Genomic DNA, 19,660 nt, shown 5'->3' on the forward strand with positions numbered 1-19,660 from the left:
ACCCTGCTCAGAGTGATGCAACGGTGGTTACCTGCACAAAATCTACATGTTTTGATATGTTCCGACATTAATTGATGTCGCCAATTAATGGCTAGCATTATATCTCAAGTGAATGACAAGTGGTCGCTGCAACTGCTGATGTCAACAAATGCACTGGTCAGTGCTTTGTACTGTCAGCGGCGCTCTTGCGGGATACAAATGCGGAAAGTTGTGCTCCACATGTTATAATGGGCATGGGAAGTGCTTCCCTGAGAAGGGGTAAAACACCTAAAGTAGCAAGCGGCATGTATAAAATCGGTGCTTAGGGCTACCCTTGGTCTTCATGTTGCAGCGCGACATGTTGTGCATTGGCGCTGGCTCTCTCGGTGGCGGGTTGAATGCAAACAGTGATTCGTGGCGATTGAATTCTTCAGAACCATAGCTGTCACTGTTTAACAGATCCGACGAGCTGGTGCAGCTGACATTGTCATCCGAAGGTCCAGCGCGGTCACCAATCACCTGGGCATCTGCTGTTTGCCAGTTTTGTTTGCCCTGTGGGTGAGACCGACATGCCTTGCACGTTTTCCCCGCTGGTGTACCTCTCGTGACGTCACACGAAGAGGTTTGCTCGGCTGCTTGGTCAGGTTTTGGTTTCGTTGTTGTGCTTTCTTGCTTATTTAAAATTACAGTTAAACCTCAATATAACTGTGTTGTGACGTCATCGCGGTCTTGAAAGAACCATGATTCCGTGCTGTGTTATCACGTCTCTCGGGCCTATATATATCCCTGTGTACTGTTGAATAAACGTTCTTCGTTCGTCGTCCATGTCTGGCGTCAGTCATATCAATAACGGACTTCAATATAATGAAATTCTCCATATAACGAAGTATTTAACTTTTCATAACCTCTTGTCCATAGAACACCATGTATTTAGAGTTTCAATATAACTAAGTGTGTTTGTATGCGATTTCAATATAATGGAATCTCACTGCCAGTGCTAAGGGATGCCGAGACAATAAATAGACACTTCCGTGGATGCAGACGGTCAAGTGAGTAAATTACAAGCAGCTGCTTGCAAACACACCTCTCAAATCGTGCACCACGGGACAAGAACACCCACCGAAGTGAAGCCACATCGTGTTATGTGTAAAGTCCAAGTGCAATAAGATCCTATCGCGCCCCGGGTGCTGTGTGCTTTAGGTGCGAGTGAAAGTACTTTCACAGTACAGGCAATAAACTTTCCTTTTTAAACGTTAATGCAAGAAGCCTTGTCAGCAATTTCTCTAAATTTCTTTCCTTGGTCTCGTCTTACTCACCACATGTCATCGATGTTACTGAGACCTGGCTACATGATGGTGTGCATGATTCTGAGGTAACCCCCCCTGGTTTCAAAGTGGTTCGGGGCAAAAGAAAATTCGGGAGAGGAGGCGGTGTTGCTCTATTTCTTCAATCTCACCTCCACTTTTCTGTATTCCCTGCCCCACCTGATACTGAATCTTTGTGGTGCGAAGTCCAACTCGAAAATATGTCTGATTACAGGGGTAGTTTGCCATCCGCTTGGTTCTAATATGAGTGTTTAAACAATCTAGGTGAATTTTTGCATGGTTATAATACTTCTTCATCCAACGTTATCTGCATGGGCGATTTTAATGCACCTGGTGTTGATCGGTATTCTATGAAAGTGGGCGGACACGAAGTAGTTTTCAGGTGGGAGTTGCCACATTTCATTGTCATGTGGCCTGCACCAGATCATTCAGGATTTCACACGGCAAACTTCAGTCCTTGATCTGGTTTTTCTTACATCTCATTTTAATGCCGGTTATGAATGCGATGTTATTGATGGAATATCTGACCACAATGCTGTGTTAATTTCAGTTCCAGGCATCGTCCCTAAATCCCGCTATATCCATTGCACATTTCCTGCCTTTAACTGCGCTGATGATTTGGCAATAACAGACGCCCTATGTGATTCTTCTGATGAGTTTGAACTAATAAGTACGTACCACTAGTGATACTGATATCCTGACCAGTTTCTTCGAAAATCTTGTCAGTAAGTGTACCAAACTTTTAATTCCTTTAAAAACAAAGAAAAAAAAGACTGAAATTCCTTGGATGACTAGGGACCTTTTTGCATTTATCACGTCGTGTGGCCCGATTACGTCAATCGAAATGCTCTGGCGACTCAACAAAACTCATGCAGTTCCATAGCACTAAAAAGGAACTTTGTTCTAAAATGGTTGCTGCAAAAGAATTTTATTACAAGGTAACCTTGCCGAAATTAATGAAGACTAATCCCCATAAAATTTGGAAAGCTATCCTACCACCTTTGTCACCCTCAGACACGTTAATAATTAACAATGTTGCACTTTCTGATATGCAGACAATAGCTTCTTTTAACACCTACTTCCACTGCGTCTTAACGACTGATAACTCGGTAACTCCTGTTTTTGATTCCGAACCATACCCTCCAATAAAGGATATATCACTGTCTCCTGAGTGTACCTAACTTAATCCTAAACTTAGACACCAAGAAGTCGAGTGGTCCTGATGGTATCCCGGCTGTTTTTCTTGTTCAATACTCTCTTTGGTGCAGCAGACATCTAACAATTATCCTTAGAAAATCTCTCAACTGCCACCCTTCCTCCCTCGTGGAAACTTGCTTTTTCAGGTAATGTTCAATTGTTATTTAACCCTTTCGCTGTCACCGACGTACCAGTACGTCATCGCGCTTCCCCCCCACGGTGTCACTGACGTACCGGTACGTTCTCTATCGTGTGTTCAAAATTTCGCGCCTGAGCGCAAAGCAGGCGCTCCTGGATTGGCCATGCCATCTGTTGACTCTTTCTACAAGTTCGTATATTCGCTCCGACCTGTGTTAGTCCATGTATTGAAGAGTACGGTGCGACTGCCACTCCCCACTTTCTCCTTGCTCAGTGGCGCGGTGGCTCCGCGTTCGCTGGATCATGCATCGCGCGCGTGTGGTTATGGGTTCAAGGGTTGTTCTGTAATCTCCGCTGGTTTGAAGGTTTTTATTTTTCTTCTGTTGGTGTGCCTGCTACGGCGCGTCAAGTTCAGGCGCACGTGCCGTTGCCTCTCCAAGAAGGGTGACTCGATTGCTGCTTTCGCTCTCTCGCCGCACCCTCGCTTCCGACTTGCAGCAGTAAACGTAAAGCCCTACGAACTTTGTTTAGCCTTTTTCCATCTCCCTCTGTCTTCTTGATCACGCAACGTCACATTTCTCTCCGTTGCGCGGGCGGCTGAAAGCGCATCCTCCCTGCGCGCGGTTACTTTCGGATGGCTCGGCGCGCGGGACCTTCGTCTGCTCATGGGAGCGGTGGCTGAATTCCGATTCAGAATACGAGCAGAGCTCGGATTCGGACTCGGACAAAGTCGCATGAGAGGAAGAGGGTTCCGCATCGTCAGATTCGGATGTTGAACCGATTTTATAGTCAGGCTGATGATGATGATGATGTTTACTAACAACAGCTGCAGAACACTGAAATGTGCATATTGCATTGACTATGTTATTTGTATACCAATCATAATCAAAAATAAATTGCTATGTTCATTCCCTGTTATGCTCGTTCCCTGAAACCAAGCCGACACTGGGGGTGCGTCACGGCCAGAAACGTCCGACAGCGAAAGGGTTAACTATAAACCCATCTCCTTAACAGCACATTCATGTAAATTAATGGAGCACATTATCTTTAAACATATTATGGAATTTCTTGAAATTAACGAGATTTTATGCACTTTCCAGCATGGTTTTAGACATGGCCTCGGCACTATAACACAACTGACAGTACTTGTTCACGACATCAGCAGCTCTTAAGACATAGGTGACCAGATTGATGCAATTTTTACAGACTTTGCAAAGGCCTTCGACACAGTCTCACATCCTAAACTTACCCATGAGCTGTTAGCTATACTAAAAAATGCATCTCTGGTTGGCTGAATATCGGACTTTCTTTCCCAGCGCTCACAATACGTACGTTTCAACTCTACTAGCTCACCTTTGATGCCTGTTTCACCAGGGGTTCCTCAAGGCTCTGTACTGGGTCCTATTTTATTCCTGCTTTATATTAATGATCTCCCTCCACACACCTCAGTTAAAATATGATCTCCTTCCACACACCTCAGTTAAAATATGCCTTTTTGCAGACGATTGCGTTTTATATCATACAATTAAATCTCCTACTGATCATGTTGTCCTTAACAATTCTTTCGCTGACTTCTGTAACTGGTCCGAAACGTGACAGATGAATATCACCTTTTCCAAAACTGTCTCCATGTCTTTTACATGACACTCATGCCCTTTCTTTTTTGCCTATGCCTTGAATAATATGGATTTAATTAGAGCGTTCAAATTCAAATATTTAGGTATCCTACTAACACATGATTTGTCATAGTTGAAACGCATTGATGTAACCTGTAACAAGGCCCTAAAAAGACTAGGTTGCTTACATCGTACACTGCATCTCGCTCCTCAAGAAACTAAACTTTTAACATATAATACCCTTATCTGCCCCATCCTCAAATATGGCTGCATTGCATGGAATCCACACAAACACTGCGACGTCAAAAAACTAGAATCAGTGCAAAAAAAGGCAGCGTGTTTTGTTTGTAGGAGATAGGACAAGCACTTCTCGTCGTTGCTCTTCCCCTACTTGGTCTCACTCCTCTTGCAGAACGTTGCAAACTTGAATGCCTAAAATTCCTTCACGCATTAATCAATTCTCCTCGTCTCTCCTCTCTAGATAACTATTTGACTTTTTCCAAACTCTCTTCTACGATGAGTCACCATGCTCTAAATATCTCAGCCTTTTTTGCTCGCACTGATTCCTTTAAATAAATACAGCTTTTTTCCATCAACAAATGGAGTCGAATTCATTACCGGGCAACATCCGTTCACTACCACTGAAACAATTCACGCAAGCTTGTTTATAAATGTTTGTATGTTCGTTGTTCATCCCACTCCTGCAATAGCCTTCACTATGCATAAATAATAATAAATAAATAAAGTGCGTGAGGGTGAGACAAGAATAATGGTGGATTCACAAGTGCCGCCTAACTGCGTGAGCAAAGGGAAAAAAGGAGAGGGGCGAAGCGGGGTTAAGCTGGCGCACGTCTCGGCCATGGCTGCGCCTGGCTGTAAGCGAGGCTGAGCGCATACGCAGCTGCGGATCCTGCTTTAGAGGTAATCTGCCACGTGTGCAAAGACGGCGTGGCACCATGTAAGCTATCTTACCACACATTTAGTATAGGAGGTTGCATAATCTTGAGTTGCGGTGACCGATTGGAGCAAGAGGCAGACGAAGCATTCGCTCCCTGCCGCTGGCGCTTTTCCTGATAGCGTTGTCCCAGGGAGGGCGACGCTATCAGCCTTGGGGGCAGAGTGCACGTGAAAGCATGGCTGGCTTCGATTAATTTGTACTGCCGAAAAGATATTGACGTATGTGGCGTGAAACCGTATCATTCATCGGCGACTTCCAAATTTATCCAAATGAAATGTTTTCTCATTCAAATTTGATTTTTTTTATTGCCCGATAATTCAGAAAATTTTGTGACCCCTTCCTGTGTAAGAAAAATCGAACAGCAACTGTACTTATTTGCATAAAAGGTCAAATTTCAATATGAGATTTCAATATAACGAAGCAAATAGCTGGTTTTGCCTAGTTCGTTATATCGAGGTTTAACTGTATTTTCGAATTTGTTGAATAATTATACTATCAGACGGATGACAGAGGGGTCTCGGGGACCTAAATATTTGATTGCCTAGACATGGTCAAAAAATCACCGGAGTTGCTGCCCTTTAAGGGAAGTATTTTGTCTGTGCTGTGTATGTCACAGGACAGCTGACAAAGGAACTTTTGCACACGATGCCTTGCAACTTTTGAAGGCGCCACTCATCTTTCAGGCTTGGGGTGGAAGTTGCCCCAGTGTGGAAAAAGTCTCATGTGCAACTTCAATGTCTTTCTTCTACACCATGTAAATGAGCAGCTCACTCGACACTTCTCACGTAGCGAATGCAGGTGCGTCATTGCCTTTCCCTTCTGTTGACAATGGGGCCCATCTTCATCGCTTAGTAGACAGTGAATTACCGTATTTACTCGCATAATGATCGCACATTTTTGTCAGAAAAAATTGACGCGAATTCAGGGGTGCGATCATTACGCGGGTTAAATTTTCCGCGAAAAAAAAATATTTTTTTTCGTCCCCCGTTTGCTGCGGGATGCGGGTGCGGGACACCAAAACAAAAATGGCGGCCGGCTGAGCAAGCCGAAAGCGCCGAACGCGATTTTTTTTTTTCTTCTCGTGAGTACATTACATGCATTGAAACAGTTTTTTCCGTATCAGTAATGAATAATATCGGTAATATCGGCAAGTTTGCGGCAATAACGTAGCCATGTCCACTTTGAGGGGGCAGAAACAGATGGGCGCGCTTAGCTGCCAGTGACATAGAAACACATGGCGGGCATGCTGCGGAAACTGCGGCATCTGTCTTCACTACTATCCTAATACCGCACGTTTGCGCTAAGGGTGGGTGAATATCTTAGCTGTGTTACAAGCGTTGGCGTATGAATAAGGTACACCTTTAACGTGTCAATGTAAACGTGGCTACTATCGTTGCCGCTTGCGATTTGTTGCTTGCCCACGAGTGCAGATGAGAAGAATCGAAAGGCGTCTTTTTGTTGTTGACCACGACCATTATAAAGCCTACACATAATAAAGGAAAGTTTGGTTGTACCTCTTTTTGTCATGGAAGTGCGGAAAGTGATGAAAGTAATGAAATGAGGCATCTACTTAAGAGTGTTTGGTGCGTGCAGACCGCCTGGTTCGTCTTGAATAGTCGTTCGCGTAACATTCAACAGATGGTAAGCGCAATCATTATCAGCTAGACTTGGCACACGACATATCGCTACGGCAAGTTCTGGGTGCGATCATTACGCGGGAAATAAAAAAAATCGAATTTTGACGACAAAATTCAGGGGTGCGATCATTACGCGAGTGCGATCATTATGCGAGTAAATACGGTACTCTCTTGGATAACCATTCTCTTTGAAGTCCAGCATTACATTCAGAAACAAACATTCCAGAAAACGCAACCGCATCGGAAAGATTAAAAAGGCCAAACTTCTGTGCCATAGAATATGTTCATTTTCAGCTACGCAAGGCAAGAGGCAGCCAGGAATTTAGCGAAACTCTGACACGTGGACAACAATGATTTCGCACTCAACAACAACTTTTGGCAGGCCTGAAGAGTGAGCGAACCCCAGCTGTTAAGCGTGTCTTTCTGCACAGTGCTGACCTTCGCTCCCCTGGCCTGGGCGCACCGACTGGCCTCAGCTCCTTGAAGTCAAGGCTCAGGTCAAGCCTGTCGGCAGGGGATCCAGGCAGTGCTCCGATGGGCATGTCACTCCACTCCATTGGAGCTGCGAACAGAGGCAGCACTGTATTGTGAGGAATATTTATCCACATCCTTGCTACAAGAGGCACCACGTGGTGGTGACATCATGCCTTTGCCAGTGCCTGGAACCACAAGGATCTCCTGTCAGTTCTCGAGCACTTACGTATTTAGTAAAAACACTTCCAAGGCCCGAAGGCATTACAGGAAGGAGAAGGAACAAACATCATACAATAGAATGAAATAATAAAAAGTTGGAAGGCAATTCAACGTCTAGTTGAAGTCGATGAAAGACAAAGTCTTCTTGGACGACCTGGGGGTGCGAAATGGGTGTATGACCTGTGCAATTCATTGTGAGAGCTGCGCTGGAGCAACATTTGACCAACGTCAATTAAAGGTTGGATTGCCTTCCAACATTTTTTGCCACCAGTTATCATCATCAGCTTTGTCCTTAGCTGAACTACAGTACACTCCCTTTAAAACGAACTCGAAGGGACCATGAAAATTTTTTCGTCTTACTGGAAGAATAGTTAGCAACATGACCAGGTGCATGCAAATATCTTCAAAATGGTAAATGAATTAGACTTAAAATGGGGGGAAAATGACATAAAAAGCATTTGTTTAGCCCAACTTAATAGAAAACGGTTTTCAAGTAGTTGCTTGGTTTCACCCAGTTTGTGATGGACGTTTGGCGCTTCTGTGCAAATCAACGAGCAGCCACAAATGATGCCATCCTGCCTAACGACTTTAAAACTCCTTCTGTGCCATCGTGCTGCTGGAAAAAGTTCACTAGAAAGTTAAAGCAGGCATCTGCCGCCTCACAGGTCATCGGTGCAGGCTCCGAGCTAGCACAAGTACTAAGGGGCACGCGGAGCGTGCAGCAAAGCAATGCAACCTAGATGAGTCTAGGTGACGTTAAGCAAAGTGCGGAAGAAGAAACGATGTGAAGCATCGCAAAGGAGGAAGGTAGGCGAAGGCACACTGGGTTGACCTCCTCTGGCAGTTGCTACAGGTTTCATTTGCATATGGACGTACCGGGTTTGTCTCATGATAACATCGTCCTCGTGCGCCATATGCTGTTTGTGCGATGGTGAGCCGACGATGGCGGCTCAATCTCGCGTATGCGAAGGAAGAAATAGGGGGATCACACCATCTTCCGTCCCACACATGTCACTGGGAGGGTAGGGAGAGGGGTGTTGTACTTCGGCGGCGTACGGCTGCACGGGCTTTATCTTGAACGTGATCTGCTTTGGGAACATAGTCTAGGTGGGCCGATGGCTTGTAGCTTTGTGTGCACTGTGTTCTCGCCACTTAGTTTCTGGCGAAGCTATAGACAATGCGAGGGTCACTTTGCTTGCTACTTCTGCCGTGACTCCTCATGCCAGTGTTTTGACAGCAAGCATCCGCGGTCATGGAGTGTGATGCATTCATGTTTGCCTCTGTGCGCTGATGCTACGCTTTAGTTAGTATGCGAATGTTTACAAGGGGGTGTTCTTCTCCGGCAGCTGCTGCGTATGGTGCAGCTGCGCGAGCCGTCTTGAATAGGATCTGCGACACGGACAGCCTAGACACACTGAGGGCCAATAGTTTTGTATGTGCTATAGCGCCCATGCGCTTGTGAGTCACCTGTGTTCATGAAGTGAAATGTCACCGTCTCTTTTTGTTTCCTCCTCTTGTTTTCGCCTGCGTCTGCAGGCGATGTGTGCCACAGGCCTCCAGTAGGGTGCCTGGATGTGCGCGCCCCTGGGTGCGGCGCATCGAGGCACCCTAGTCTCCGGGATCGGTAGCAGTGGCGGTCACTTCGAATGTTCGTCTTAACGGAAGAGCATGTTTGAGGCAATTCGTTTCAAGCGGACTTTATTTTTTTCGTCGAGTCTATGGAAAACCAAACAAACGGTCCCATGTTGTTCGTTATACAGTGAAACCTTGTTAAACTGTAGTTGGCCGGAGCTCGGAAAAAGTATGTACTAAACGGTAGTACTGCTTAACCGAAATAGCATGAGATCGCCCACTTACCTGTCAAGAACGAAAGAGAGTGCAATGAAAGGGCAAAAACATGCACTATTTATTCACTTTGCGTGAGAAAAGTGCTATTCTCGTTTGATGCCGTGGCGGCCTAGTGGCGACGACAGCAGCCTCAAACTTACTGAAGCTGCGAGCGAGCTTTTCAGCCAGCCCCCTCTCCTCGGCAAACACTCTCATGGCAGATTCTTCGTTGATGTCGCAAATTCTCCGTGCACGGGGGCGGTGGCGCTGCCATGCAATGAAAAAGTCGCGGGTCGCCTTTTTCATTGCGGGTTGCTGTTCTCATTGCGACGACTGCATTCACGAGGCTGACGCTGACGTAGCGTGCACCTTCTGCCACTGTCGGACTTGAATTGCCCGTGCCATCGTTTTCCCTGTCGTCCGTATCACTGTCGTTAGGCGACACTTTGGCAACAACAAAGGCAACGATGGTGAAAAGTGGAACCTCGTAGCTGACATCTCTTCGTGGTCGCAGCAGCGCTTCCGAGCAACTTCTTCGCATTCCAAATGCCACACACCGTAGTCAAGGGTAGATTCGTGTTGAGTGCCAGCACCAACTTCCTCATGCCACGTTCGATAGCACGAACAATTTCAAATTTTTTTTCTATGCTGAGCACCAGATGTTTTTTATCCGAGCTTTGGCATGACGCGAGTCCTAGCTTGCATGACACCATGACGCTCCATGGCACGGTGCCGAAATTATGTCGATGTTGATGTGGCTTCAGGCCCAAATGCACAGGGCGCTTGGAGGCAATTGTTCTGATCTTTGAGACTTGTTGTTCTGCGAGGCTGCCCGATGGGGACGACGCACTGCCTTAATTGCGCGACTAAATGTGGAAACACTACGTGTTAACCGATATGTACGTATTATTACGATATGATGGTATGGTTTATCCGGATGCAAAACATATTATGTTCAATGGCCGCTGAGTCGGGGATTTGACTTACTACTTTTAAAACGAGACTACGGTCTAAGCGGCTATGGTTTAATGAGGTTTTACTGTATGCGAGAATTCAGCTTAACCGAGTTCGTCTAAACGAGAGTTCACTGTAGTTCGAGATCAGCCCATGAAAGGGGCTAGAAACAGACGTCAGATATAGAGATACCCACTAAGGAAAAGCGGCAGTAACTTGCCAAGGAAGACATTGTCTTCGATAATAAAAAATTACAGTGAACAGTAGGCATTGTGTCCAGCAAACAAAAAATAATTAGAATTCGCAGCAAGGTGAAAGTTCTGAGAGGAAGCACGCGTCACACAGAAACAGCCCTTTCTGTCATTTGTTATCTTGAATGTACCTAAAGACTGAGGTAAATTTAGATGCTTCAAGAACAGGCGAAAAGAAAAAGGGAGAAGGCTTACTTCGAGGCAGCTTCCAGGCTAGCTCCTCAAAGCCATCTTCAGACCCTGCAGATGAGACATGACAAACAACACAACTGAATTAGTGAAATGGTCAACTAAACCTTGCAAGCAAAGACAAGTACAAGGAGACACTATACAGAACTCTGGTTACACATGGCTCTTCTCGCATAAGTGAGGCCCATTTCAATGGCAGCTGTCATACTGTGGGTCCTATTGATGCCTGTAGCAATGCGCTTGCACGAATATACCGAAACCTTCTTTCTTTTTTATTTTCCAAGAAATTTCCAGCTGGGAAAGATATTATGGATCATACAGTGAAATTGTGATAATTCAAAGTGCTCTGCTGGTCCTGCCAAAGTCCCATGTATTTGAATTAAGAAAAACTCCAGGGAATTTCAACTTCAAAAACCATGCAGCAGTTATTTCAAACAACCGCTTTTCGGACAAATCAACTCGAGCCAAAGGTTCGAGAGCAGCATGCTCCCTCTTTTCCTATGCGGCAGGAGGGAGCCCCCAGCGTGCATTTGATCATGTCACTACCTGCTCATCTGCCCCCTAACCCTTCTGGTACGCACTTGTTTCACATTACCGCACACTCGCCTGTGCCCTCCTCGTATAGAGAATGTGCGATCACATCATCTCCAACATTAGACCCACGATGGTACGTGTCGAGCCACCATCCTTCTTGGCTCGCCATCGCACGTTTTTTTCCATACCCTCAGCGACTGCACACGAGGCACAATCTTATACAGAACCTGGACCTTTATACGAAAATCTAGGCTTCTTCCGGTACATGTCGTGCGCTGATGGAGGAAAGATAAGACTTTTTCAATGTGAGCCCACTGACAGTTTTGGTTTTGCACACTGTACCGCACTACTGATTGGGTGCTCTATTTAAATTGACTCTACTTAGTTGGAATTCCGTTTCATTTGGATAAATTTTTGGTCCTCCCTTGGAGTAGGAATTAGCGAGATTCTACTATACACCATAGTTCAAGCTGCATGCGAAGTTTAAACTTCTCTTTTTTGCAATTCCACACTTTAGGGATTGCCTTTAAAGGGCCCCTCTTCAGGTCTGGCAATTTTGAGCTGACAAGCGCAGAGCGATAACGATTGTGTCTGCAAATTATTACATCGTTATGCGCCGCGGAAAGACCTGAAATTTCAAACCGAACGCCGCTTTTCCTTCTCCTTGCAGCCGCCACGCTCAAAGCCGGACGATGATATAGTTGTGCCCCTGCTCCCATGTAGTCGTGTCCGCAGTGTGACGTCGCTCGTGGTGACACGTGACTTCGAGAATTATTCAAGACATCTGTTATCTGCGCATTGACGAATTGAAGTTTAGAGAAATAATAAAACACACAAACGGAATGCCTGTGAGTTTTTTGTTTTACTACGCCCCGAAGGAAGAGAGCTGTACTTCCATTTTGTCTGTTTGTTCGCACGGTCATGCAGTCACGTTGTAAGAGTTGTCGGACGATCTCGCCGCTGCCACCATTTGAAGGAGTTGAAGGTCGTAGAGAGGAACTTGGGAGGAACTAGGTGAACAGGGTTTATTTACATATTAACATTTTAACATGGGATACATTTACACAGTCTAGCGTGACTCCCAAATGGAGCCCGCAAGACGAAGCATACAGCAAACGAGCACACAGCTCACGAGTACATTTCGAGCACGACAACGAGCACACACTAGCAGCCGACAATCGCTGCTTATAAGCACTCCGCTCGACGTCATAGTTCGAGGTCATCGCAGACTACACGCCTTTTTGGAGGAGGAGGGCTCACACACACGTGCCGCACAGGTTTCAGTGCTCTCTCGAGGGCCGACGACCTTTGTAGCGCGGCCGTTGTGTTATCCATTGTCCTGCGTCCCCGTAGTCAGGTGGTCACGCCCGAACCCGTCCGGCGCCTCTACATTCCAGAGCTGCCTTTCTCCTGTTCTCTGAACGAGGCGCTTGGTGGATGAACGCCGCCGTAGTCAAGTTCTTCAAAGGAAGTTCACGGTTGGTTAGCGCTGTCCTCGCTGGTTCTCTGAAGGGCGCCACCATCCCACATCGGTCGACGCACCTGCAGCGGACGCACCTGCAGCAGTACCCCTGCAGGCCGATCCTAACGTGTGCAGGTACCGAAACTGTCATTTTCTGCTGTGTTCCCAATGTGGGATCATGCTCTGCAATCCGCTTGTTCTGCCGCAGTATTCGTGTAGCACTGAATTATACCGCTAATCATGTTTCCTTGTGCACAGTGCACAAAATCGTGTGCTATACAAACGAGACAACAGCTCTAGTGCCGGGGGAAAAAAAAGTAAAGCGAGGAGAAAAAGAGAATGAAGGCGGGGCCTGTGACGTATGCGTCACGCGATCCTCGAGGTTTGGTATGGGAGAACGCAGAGAAGGAATTTCGCTTGTGAAGGCTAGACAGGGTGAGTGACGAGAGCATCTTGCTTGGTAGTGGAGCCCCCCTGCTGAAATTATGAGTTCGCGGCACTGAAATATTTATCTTGGCTATTAATGGGCCGAACTGAAACATTTTTGCGGTAGAACGCTTCCTGGAGGACACGTAGCAACTTCCAGCGTATAACCAAAATTTGCTATGGGGCCTGGTGAGGGGCACTTTAACAACTGTTGTTAAGCAGCACATGGAAAGTTTGGCAAAAGCTGAAGAGTGGTGCTGCATCCACCATGCGAAGATGGCGTTAAAAAAACACCAGGACACAAAAATTGCAAGTCAGCAGCCCCATTCTCGATGAAAAGGCATAAGTGTTTGCAAACCAGCTGAACTACAAACATTTTTCATGCAGTAAGTGTTCATTGGCAAAGTTTAAAGCCTGCCGCAACATAAGTGCGGGGGTGGTGTGCAGAGAGGAAGCTGACCACGCTACGGAAGGCATTTTTAACTAGGACGAGTTGGCACTTTTTTTTTTACCAACTTTTACTCAGCACAAACGTCGACATTCAAGGACGAAAACTGTATTGGTGGCAAGCACTCCAAAGACAGGCAACCAGTTCCTTTCGTGGTCAACGTGACCGGAAGCCAGAAGCTATCAGCAGGTATGTAAACTTGACTTCTGACATCTCCGACAGTGAGGCTGTTGCCACTGTTGCGCATTGTCAAGGAGAATGATGATGACAACGGCAGTGATTTCGGAACGGACGATCTAGGTCTGACTGATATGGAAGCTGCAGAGGCCTTAGCTGTCTGTCATGAGGACATTTGCCAAGAAAAGGGTTTAATGAACAAATTAGCTTGAGGTCTCTCAGAATTCAGGGCTGCTGCTGTTGCCGCAAGGCCACTGAGGCAGCAACTGAAAATGACTGACTTTTGGTCGACTGTGACAATAATGTAAGCTGTGTATTTTCTTGTGAAATTTACTACTCATAACTTTTTCTTCTGTTTCAGAAGGTGACTAGCGGCTAACTTGTGGTTTGTCAGTTAAGGCATACTACTGGCTCATCATCATCATTATCAGTCTATTTTACGTCCACTGCAGGACAAAGGCCTTTATCAGGAATCTCTAATTATGCCTGTCTTGCGCTACCCGATTCCAACGTGAGCATGAAAATTTCCTAATTTCACCACACCTCCTAGTTTTCTGTCATCCTCAACTGCGCTTCCCTTCCCTTGGTACCTACTCTGTAACTCTAATGGTTCCTAGTCTATCTGCCCTACGCATAACATGGCCTGCCCAATTCCATTTCTTTTCTCTCAACGTCAACTAGAATACTTGCTATATTCGTTTGCTCGCTGATCCAGCCTGCTCTCTTCCTATCTTAACATTAGGCCAAACATTTTCGGTTCCATCACTCTTTGCGCGGTCCTTAACCCTTTCGCTGTCACGGACGTACCGGTACGTCATCGCGCTTCCCCCCCACGGTGTCACTGACGTACCGGTACGTTCTCTATCGTGCGTTCAAAATTTCGCGCCTGAGCGCAAAGCTGGCGCTTCTGAATTGGCCACGCCATCTGTTGACTCTTTTTACAAGTTCGTATATTCTCCCCGACCTGTGTTAACCCATGTATTGAAGAGTACGGTGCGACTGCCACTCCCCACTTTCTCTTTGCTGAGTGGCGCGGTGGCTCCGCGTTCGCTGGATCATGCGTCGCGCGCGTGTGGTTATGGGTTCAAGGGTTGTTCTGCCATCTCCGCTGGTTTGAAGGTTTTTATTTTTCTTCTGTTGGTGTGTCTGCTACGCCGCGTCAAGTTCAGGCGCACGTGCCGTTGCCTCTCCGAAAAGAGTGACTCGATTGCTGCTTTCGCTCTCTCGCCGAACCCTCGCTTCCGACTTGCAGCAGTAAACGTAAAGCCCTTCGAACTTTGTTTAGCCTTTTTCCATCTCCCGCTGTCTTCTTGATCACGCAACGTCCCATTTCTCTCCGTTGTGCGGGCGACTGAAAGCGCATCCTCCCAGCGTGCGGTTACTTTCGGATGGCTGAGCGCGCGGAACCTTCGTCTGCTCATTGGTGCGGTGGCTCAATTCCGATTTAGAATACGAGCCGAGCTCGGATTCGGACTCGGACAGAGTCGCATGCGAGGAAGAGGGTTCCGCATTGTCAGATTCGGATGTTGAACGGATTTTATAGTCAGGCTGATGATGATGATGTTTACTAACAGCAGCTGCAGAACACTGAAATGTGCATATAGCATTGACTACGTTATTTGTATACGAATCATAATCAAAAATAAATTGCTATGTTCATTCCCTGTTATGCTCGTTCCCTGAAAACAAGCCGACACTGGGGGTGCGTCACGGCCAGAAAGGTCCGACAGCGAAAGGGTTAACTTGTTCTCGGGCTTCTTTGTTGACCTCCAAGATTATGCCCCATTTTTCAGCACTACTGGTTAGTACATATTTTTCCTGCGTCCCCACCAATTACGCATTAACGAGGTTTTACTGTTGTAGTACTTATCAGACACTGACAGTACCAGACAATGTTGAGCGCATTCTGTGCCGTCAAATAGGCGACTACGAGAGCTCTCAAGGTGGAGCGAGAAAATGTTACCTGTAGCTGACAACATTTGGTGGTTGTGGGCGCATATACAAAACTTAACTGAAAAACACTCAGTGGGTAAGGCCAAGGAATTGCTGCAAAGCTTCCATCAACACTCTCCTTGCGAGCGATGAGATCTCCTCCTGGTTTAATGCTGTCTTGCATGGAACACACAAGAGGCACCCCATGAACTAATGGCTCCTTCTATTCGCCAATGTTATTGTCAGAATGTTTATTTTTTGATAACTTGGTAGCTGTGCTAAGACTGAGGTAGAAAGTACAGTCAAATACTACCGCAACAAGGTTGACGGGGCTTGTTAGCACTTTTATTTGTTGCGTAATTTCGTTGATGTGAAATTTACAAACAACCATGAATCATATTGTTTGAGGGAACAGAAAGAAGTTTTAATACCAAAAGTTTCACTTGCTGAGAAGCGGTGATGTGATGCAGAATTTGCCTTCGAATAAGCAAGTCATCGCAACAGTGCCGACATACGCTTCGACAAAACTACAGATTATCTAAAGTTGCTGTTTGGGCTTGTTGTGCCACTGGTACCGGTCAGGGTTCTCCCCAGAAATTTTTGAGAGGTGGACACCTTGTGAGCAGGAGGGTAGGTTACAAGCACTATAATAAGCTTTTCATTTTTTCCTTTGTTTTTTCGATTTGACTATTGCTATTTTGAATGGTACATTCATCAATTTTCTGTTTTGGACGCATCACCAAAATAAAAGTGAGCCAGTCATGCAGCCTATCGCAACTGCCAAACGTCATCGGTATAAAGTAATGCACAGCTCACCGATGCCAAAATGAGTGCAAAACCAAATATTCAAATCTGCGTCGGCCATTAGAGCACTTTCTGTACACGGTGGGAACAGTAAGATATCTTGTCACCAGTTCTACCGCTTTTTGCTTGCCTCTATTGCTTTTAGTTTTTCAAGTCGAAATATGGCGTTGCAACTATTGGAAGCTCCAATTTCCCCTCTTCTTGATGGTATCAAGATGGCAGCTGCAGAATGCCATGTGATTTTCGGTGTGATAGAACCGCCCGAATACTCTTTTGTTGGCAGCATACTAGAAAAAGCATGCTTCTGTCAATGTCTAATGAGATTTCTTTCTAATATTCCTCATGTGATAAAACAAACACCTGAAAATCGTGAAAAGAAGAAGAAAGAAAAAATCGGCAGAGACACTTCCGTGTGGGAATGCGAAAGCATTATAGTACCTTTGAGGAAATGTCTTTTTGCTGCACGTTTCTTGTCCGCACAAGTTTTCGCTTGCGTTCTAACTGCGGCTCAGTAAAGCCAAATCAAACGTCTCAATGCACTCGCTTGCCCACGAAGAGCTCATAACTTAAAGCGCTGCTCAGCGACGTTAAGGTGGACATTAATGCTTTTTATTTTATACACTCATTCTATACACTCATGATGTGGTGCCACCTCCTAACCACTGGCTGTGCCAGCATATGCCCAATGACGCACACATTAGGCACACCTTTATGGTGAATTCCAATGGAAGATTCAGAGCACTTCTGGTAGTAGTTTTTCTGTTCCTTGCGGAGCCAGTCTATTCCATTGGCAGATTGAGAGTGCCTACTGTATCTTTCATTGGCAGAATGGGAGCAGATCCGCTGCTAGATCCACTCCATGAAGTAGCACTCTGTACTCTGCAAACATTGGCAGAGTCGACTGGAAGTCACTTGACATCGGCCCAGCCACAGCCAACGACGAGTACCGTCAACGTACCGCTATGGTGCGCGTGCCCATGAATGCGAATCGCGGTCTCTCAGAAGCAATGAGCGGTGCTTCACATCAACTTGCGCTTTTATTGCTTGCGGAGAGTGATGACTCATCCAGCTCAAGTTAGGAATCGACCAGTGGGGACTCAAGCAACGAAGAAGCTTCGGAAGCTAGTGTATTCAAGCAAGCTTTTGACATCATGTTACGGCTGCCAGGGAAGAGACAGAAAGCTGCACACTTCATAGACGATGTCGTTCGCCAGTATTCGGATGAAGAGGTAAGAACGGCTCCTTTTCAGAAGTTTGCATTTTAAAAGCCTTTACTTCTGTTGATGAAATGCAGTTCCGAAGGCACTTCAGGCTGTCTCAATGTGTTGCCACTGAACTGATTGCGGGCTTTGCTGCGTCTCCGATGTTTCCGACACACAAAAGAAGCAGACTTACATGCAGTGTGACTTTGACTAGAGCATAGAGGCTAAAAAGAAACACAAAACTTTTAAACCCCATGCGTGCGTGAGTTCAAGCCGAAAAGGCCAAAAATGACAAAGGCGCTTTCGACAGGGCGCTTTCAGAAGCGGATGTGCGCTAGCGCCCCCTGCCAATTGCTCTGGCGGGAGTGCCTGTGTTTCAATCGCAGGATTCATCCTGTTGCCCTCCGCCGTAGCGGAGTGCTCTGATGCAGAGTTCGTCAGCCACTCCGAATCTGCCATTGGAATTCATTAGTCAATCAGAACCATGGAGCCGCTGTGGCGTGGGGGAAGCATGCTTGTCTTGCACCCCAGAGGCCCGGGTTCAATTCCCACCCAGACCGAAATTTACCCAATTTTCTTTTCAAAGCCACTGATTTATTTTGTTTACAGGAACCTCTCTGAGAAATTTGACGTATTTTTACTCTTTGCACCATTGGCCAGTTTTGGTACCATCGCTTGGTGGTGCCACCGACACTGCCAGACTCTCACATAATGGGGCATATAATAGTTTCGCATTGAAAATGGAAACTGACAAAATAGATCGCTCTCGTTGCCTAGTCACCCCTCAAAGTAGTGGGCGGAAAACCGCACCAGTGGGCAGCGTATCCTCCGCTGCCCACTGTGGGGAAAACCCTGGCACAGATATTGTGCTGCATTAAGAACAGGAACGCCAGATCGAAACAAATATAACACAAACACAGCACTAACTTGTAACACACCTTATTGGGGAAATTCGTGATCATATTTATACAGGCAAGGAAAGCAAGTACTACACATGTCTCAAGATAGACTACTCTACACTTGTGGTGCCTCTGAGGAATGCAAATTCTTTATCTGATAGCATGATAGATACTACACTGATGCACTTGTTCTCAAAGTTAGCAACATTGCCAGCTTCTATGATCAATTGCACCACTTGTTTTTTGAAATTTTTTGTAAAACAGGCTGCATGTCAAGGGTTTGCAGTAGTAAACAATGCCTTCAACACATTCAACAAACTTAGCGTGATGGTTCCTATTCCAAGATTTCTTAATACTGCCCATAGGCTTTATCATTTCGCACAACTTTATAAGTTTATCGGGTGCAGAAAACAACAGTACGTCTGCATATAGAGCCACCTTCTTTGCAAAACCTTATGAATATAAGCAATTGCTACCGTTTTCTTCTTTTATTTGTTTGGTGGATACACACTCGCATTCCCAGCCTGTAATTTCTTAAGCAGCTTTTTAGCTACAGAGATTAACAAATGTTCGGCATATACAGCCCCCAAAAGACTAACACACTGTTGGCTGGAGCTAGTTCCATCAGGTACAGACAAGACTTCTCCAAAGCATTCCTAAACTGAAGGATTATATATATTCCTATCTTATTTAGTTTAGAATGTGTGGAGTGAAATGGAAGATTAGGTTTGTTTCAAAGGTCCCCACTACAAGAGGTGATACCAGTATGGGAGCATACATACTCTGTGGTGACGTCTCCACCATTTGATGAAGCGAAATTGTAGTAAACACTCCGATGATTTCTTCATTGTTCATTTCTTGGCAAACAATAACACGGGAACATGGATAGACAATTATGGAGGCGCAAGCACAGCGTTTACATGCAGACAAATTCTGCAGCTTTGTTAATTAAGCAAAAATATCTCGGGCACGGCAGAAACGCACAATATGGAGTTGCTGCTAGCTTAGCATG

The 19,660-nt window shown here is 45.9% G+C and overlaps 1 protein-coding gene across 1 annotated transcript in view; it reads right to left on the reverse strand.

Moving 5' to 3' along the window:
- Positions 1 to 19,660, reverse strand: part of LOC126522302 (uncharacterized) — a 107,991-nt gene that overhangs the window by 5,091 nt on the left and 83,240 nt on the right. The window contains exons 11-12 of the mRNA XM_050171030.3: positions 10,771 to 10,815; positions 7,289 to 7,412 (exon numbers count right to left, since the gene is read on the reverse strand). Coding sequence (XP_050026987.2) covers positions 7,289 to 7,412; positions 10,771 to 10,815 — 169 coding nt within the window. The remainder of the gene's footprint in view (positions 1 to 7,288; positions 7,413 to 10,770; positions 10,816 to 19,660) is intronic.

This window comes from Dermacentor andersoni, chromosome 6 (genome assembly GCF_023375885.2).
Source record: "Dermacentor andersoni chromosome 6, qqDerAnde1_hic_scaffold, whole genome shotgun sequence".
In the NCBI taxonomy this organism is placed as follows: Eukaryota; Metazoa; Arthropoda; class Arachnida; order Ixodida; family Ixodidae; genus Dermacentor; species Dermacentor andersoni.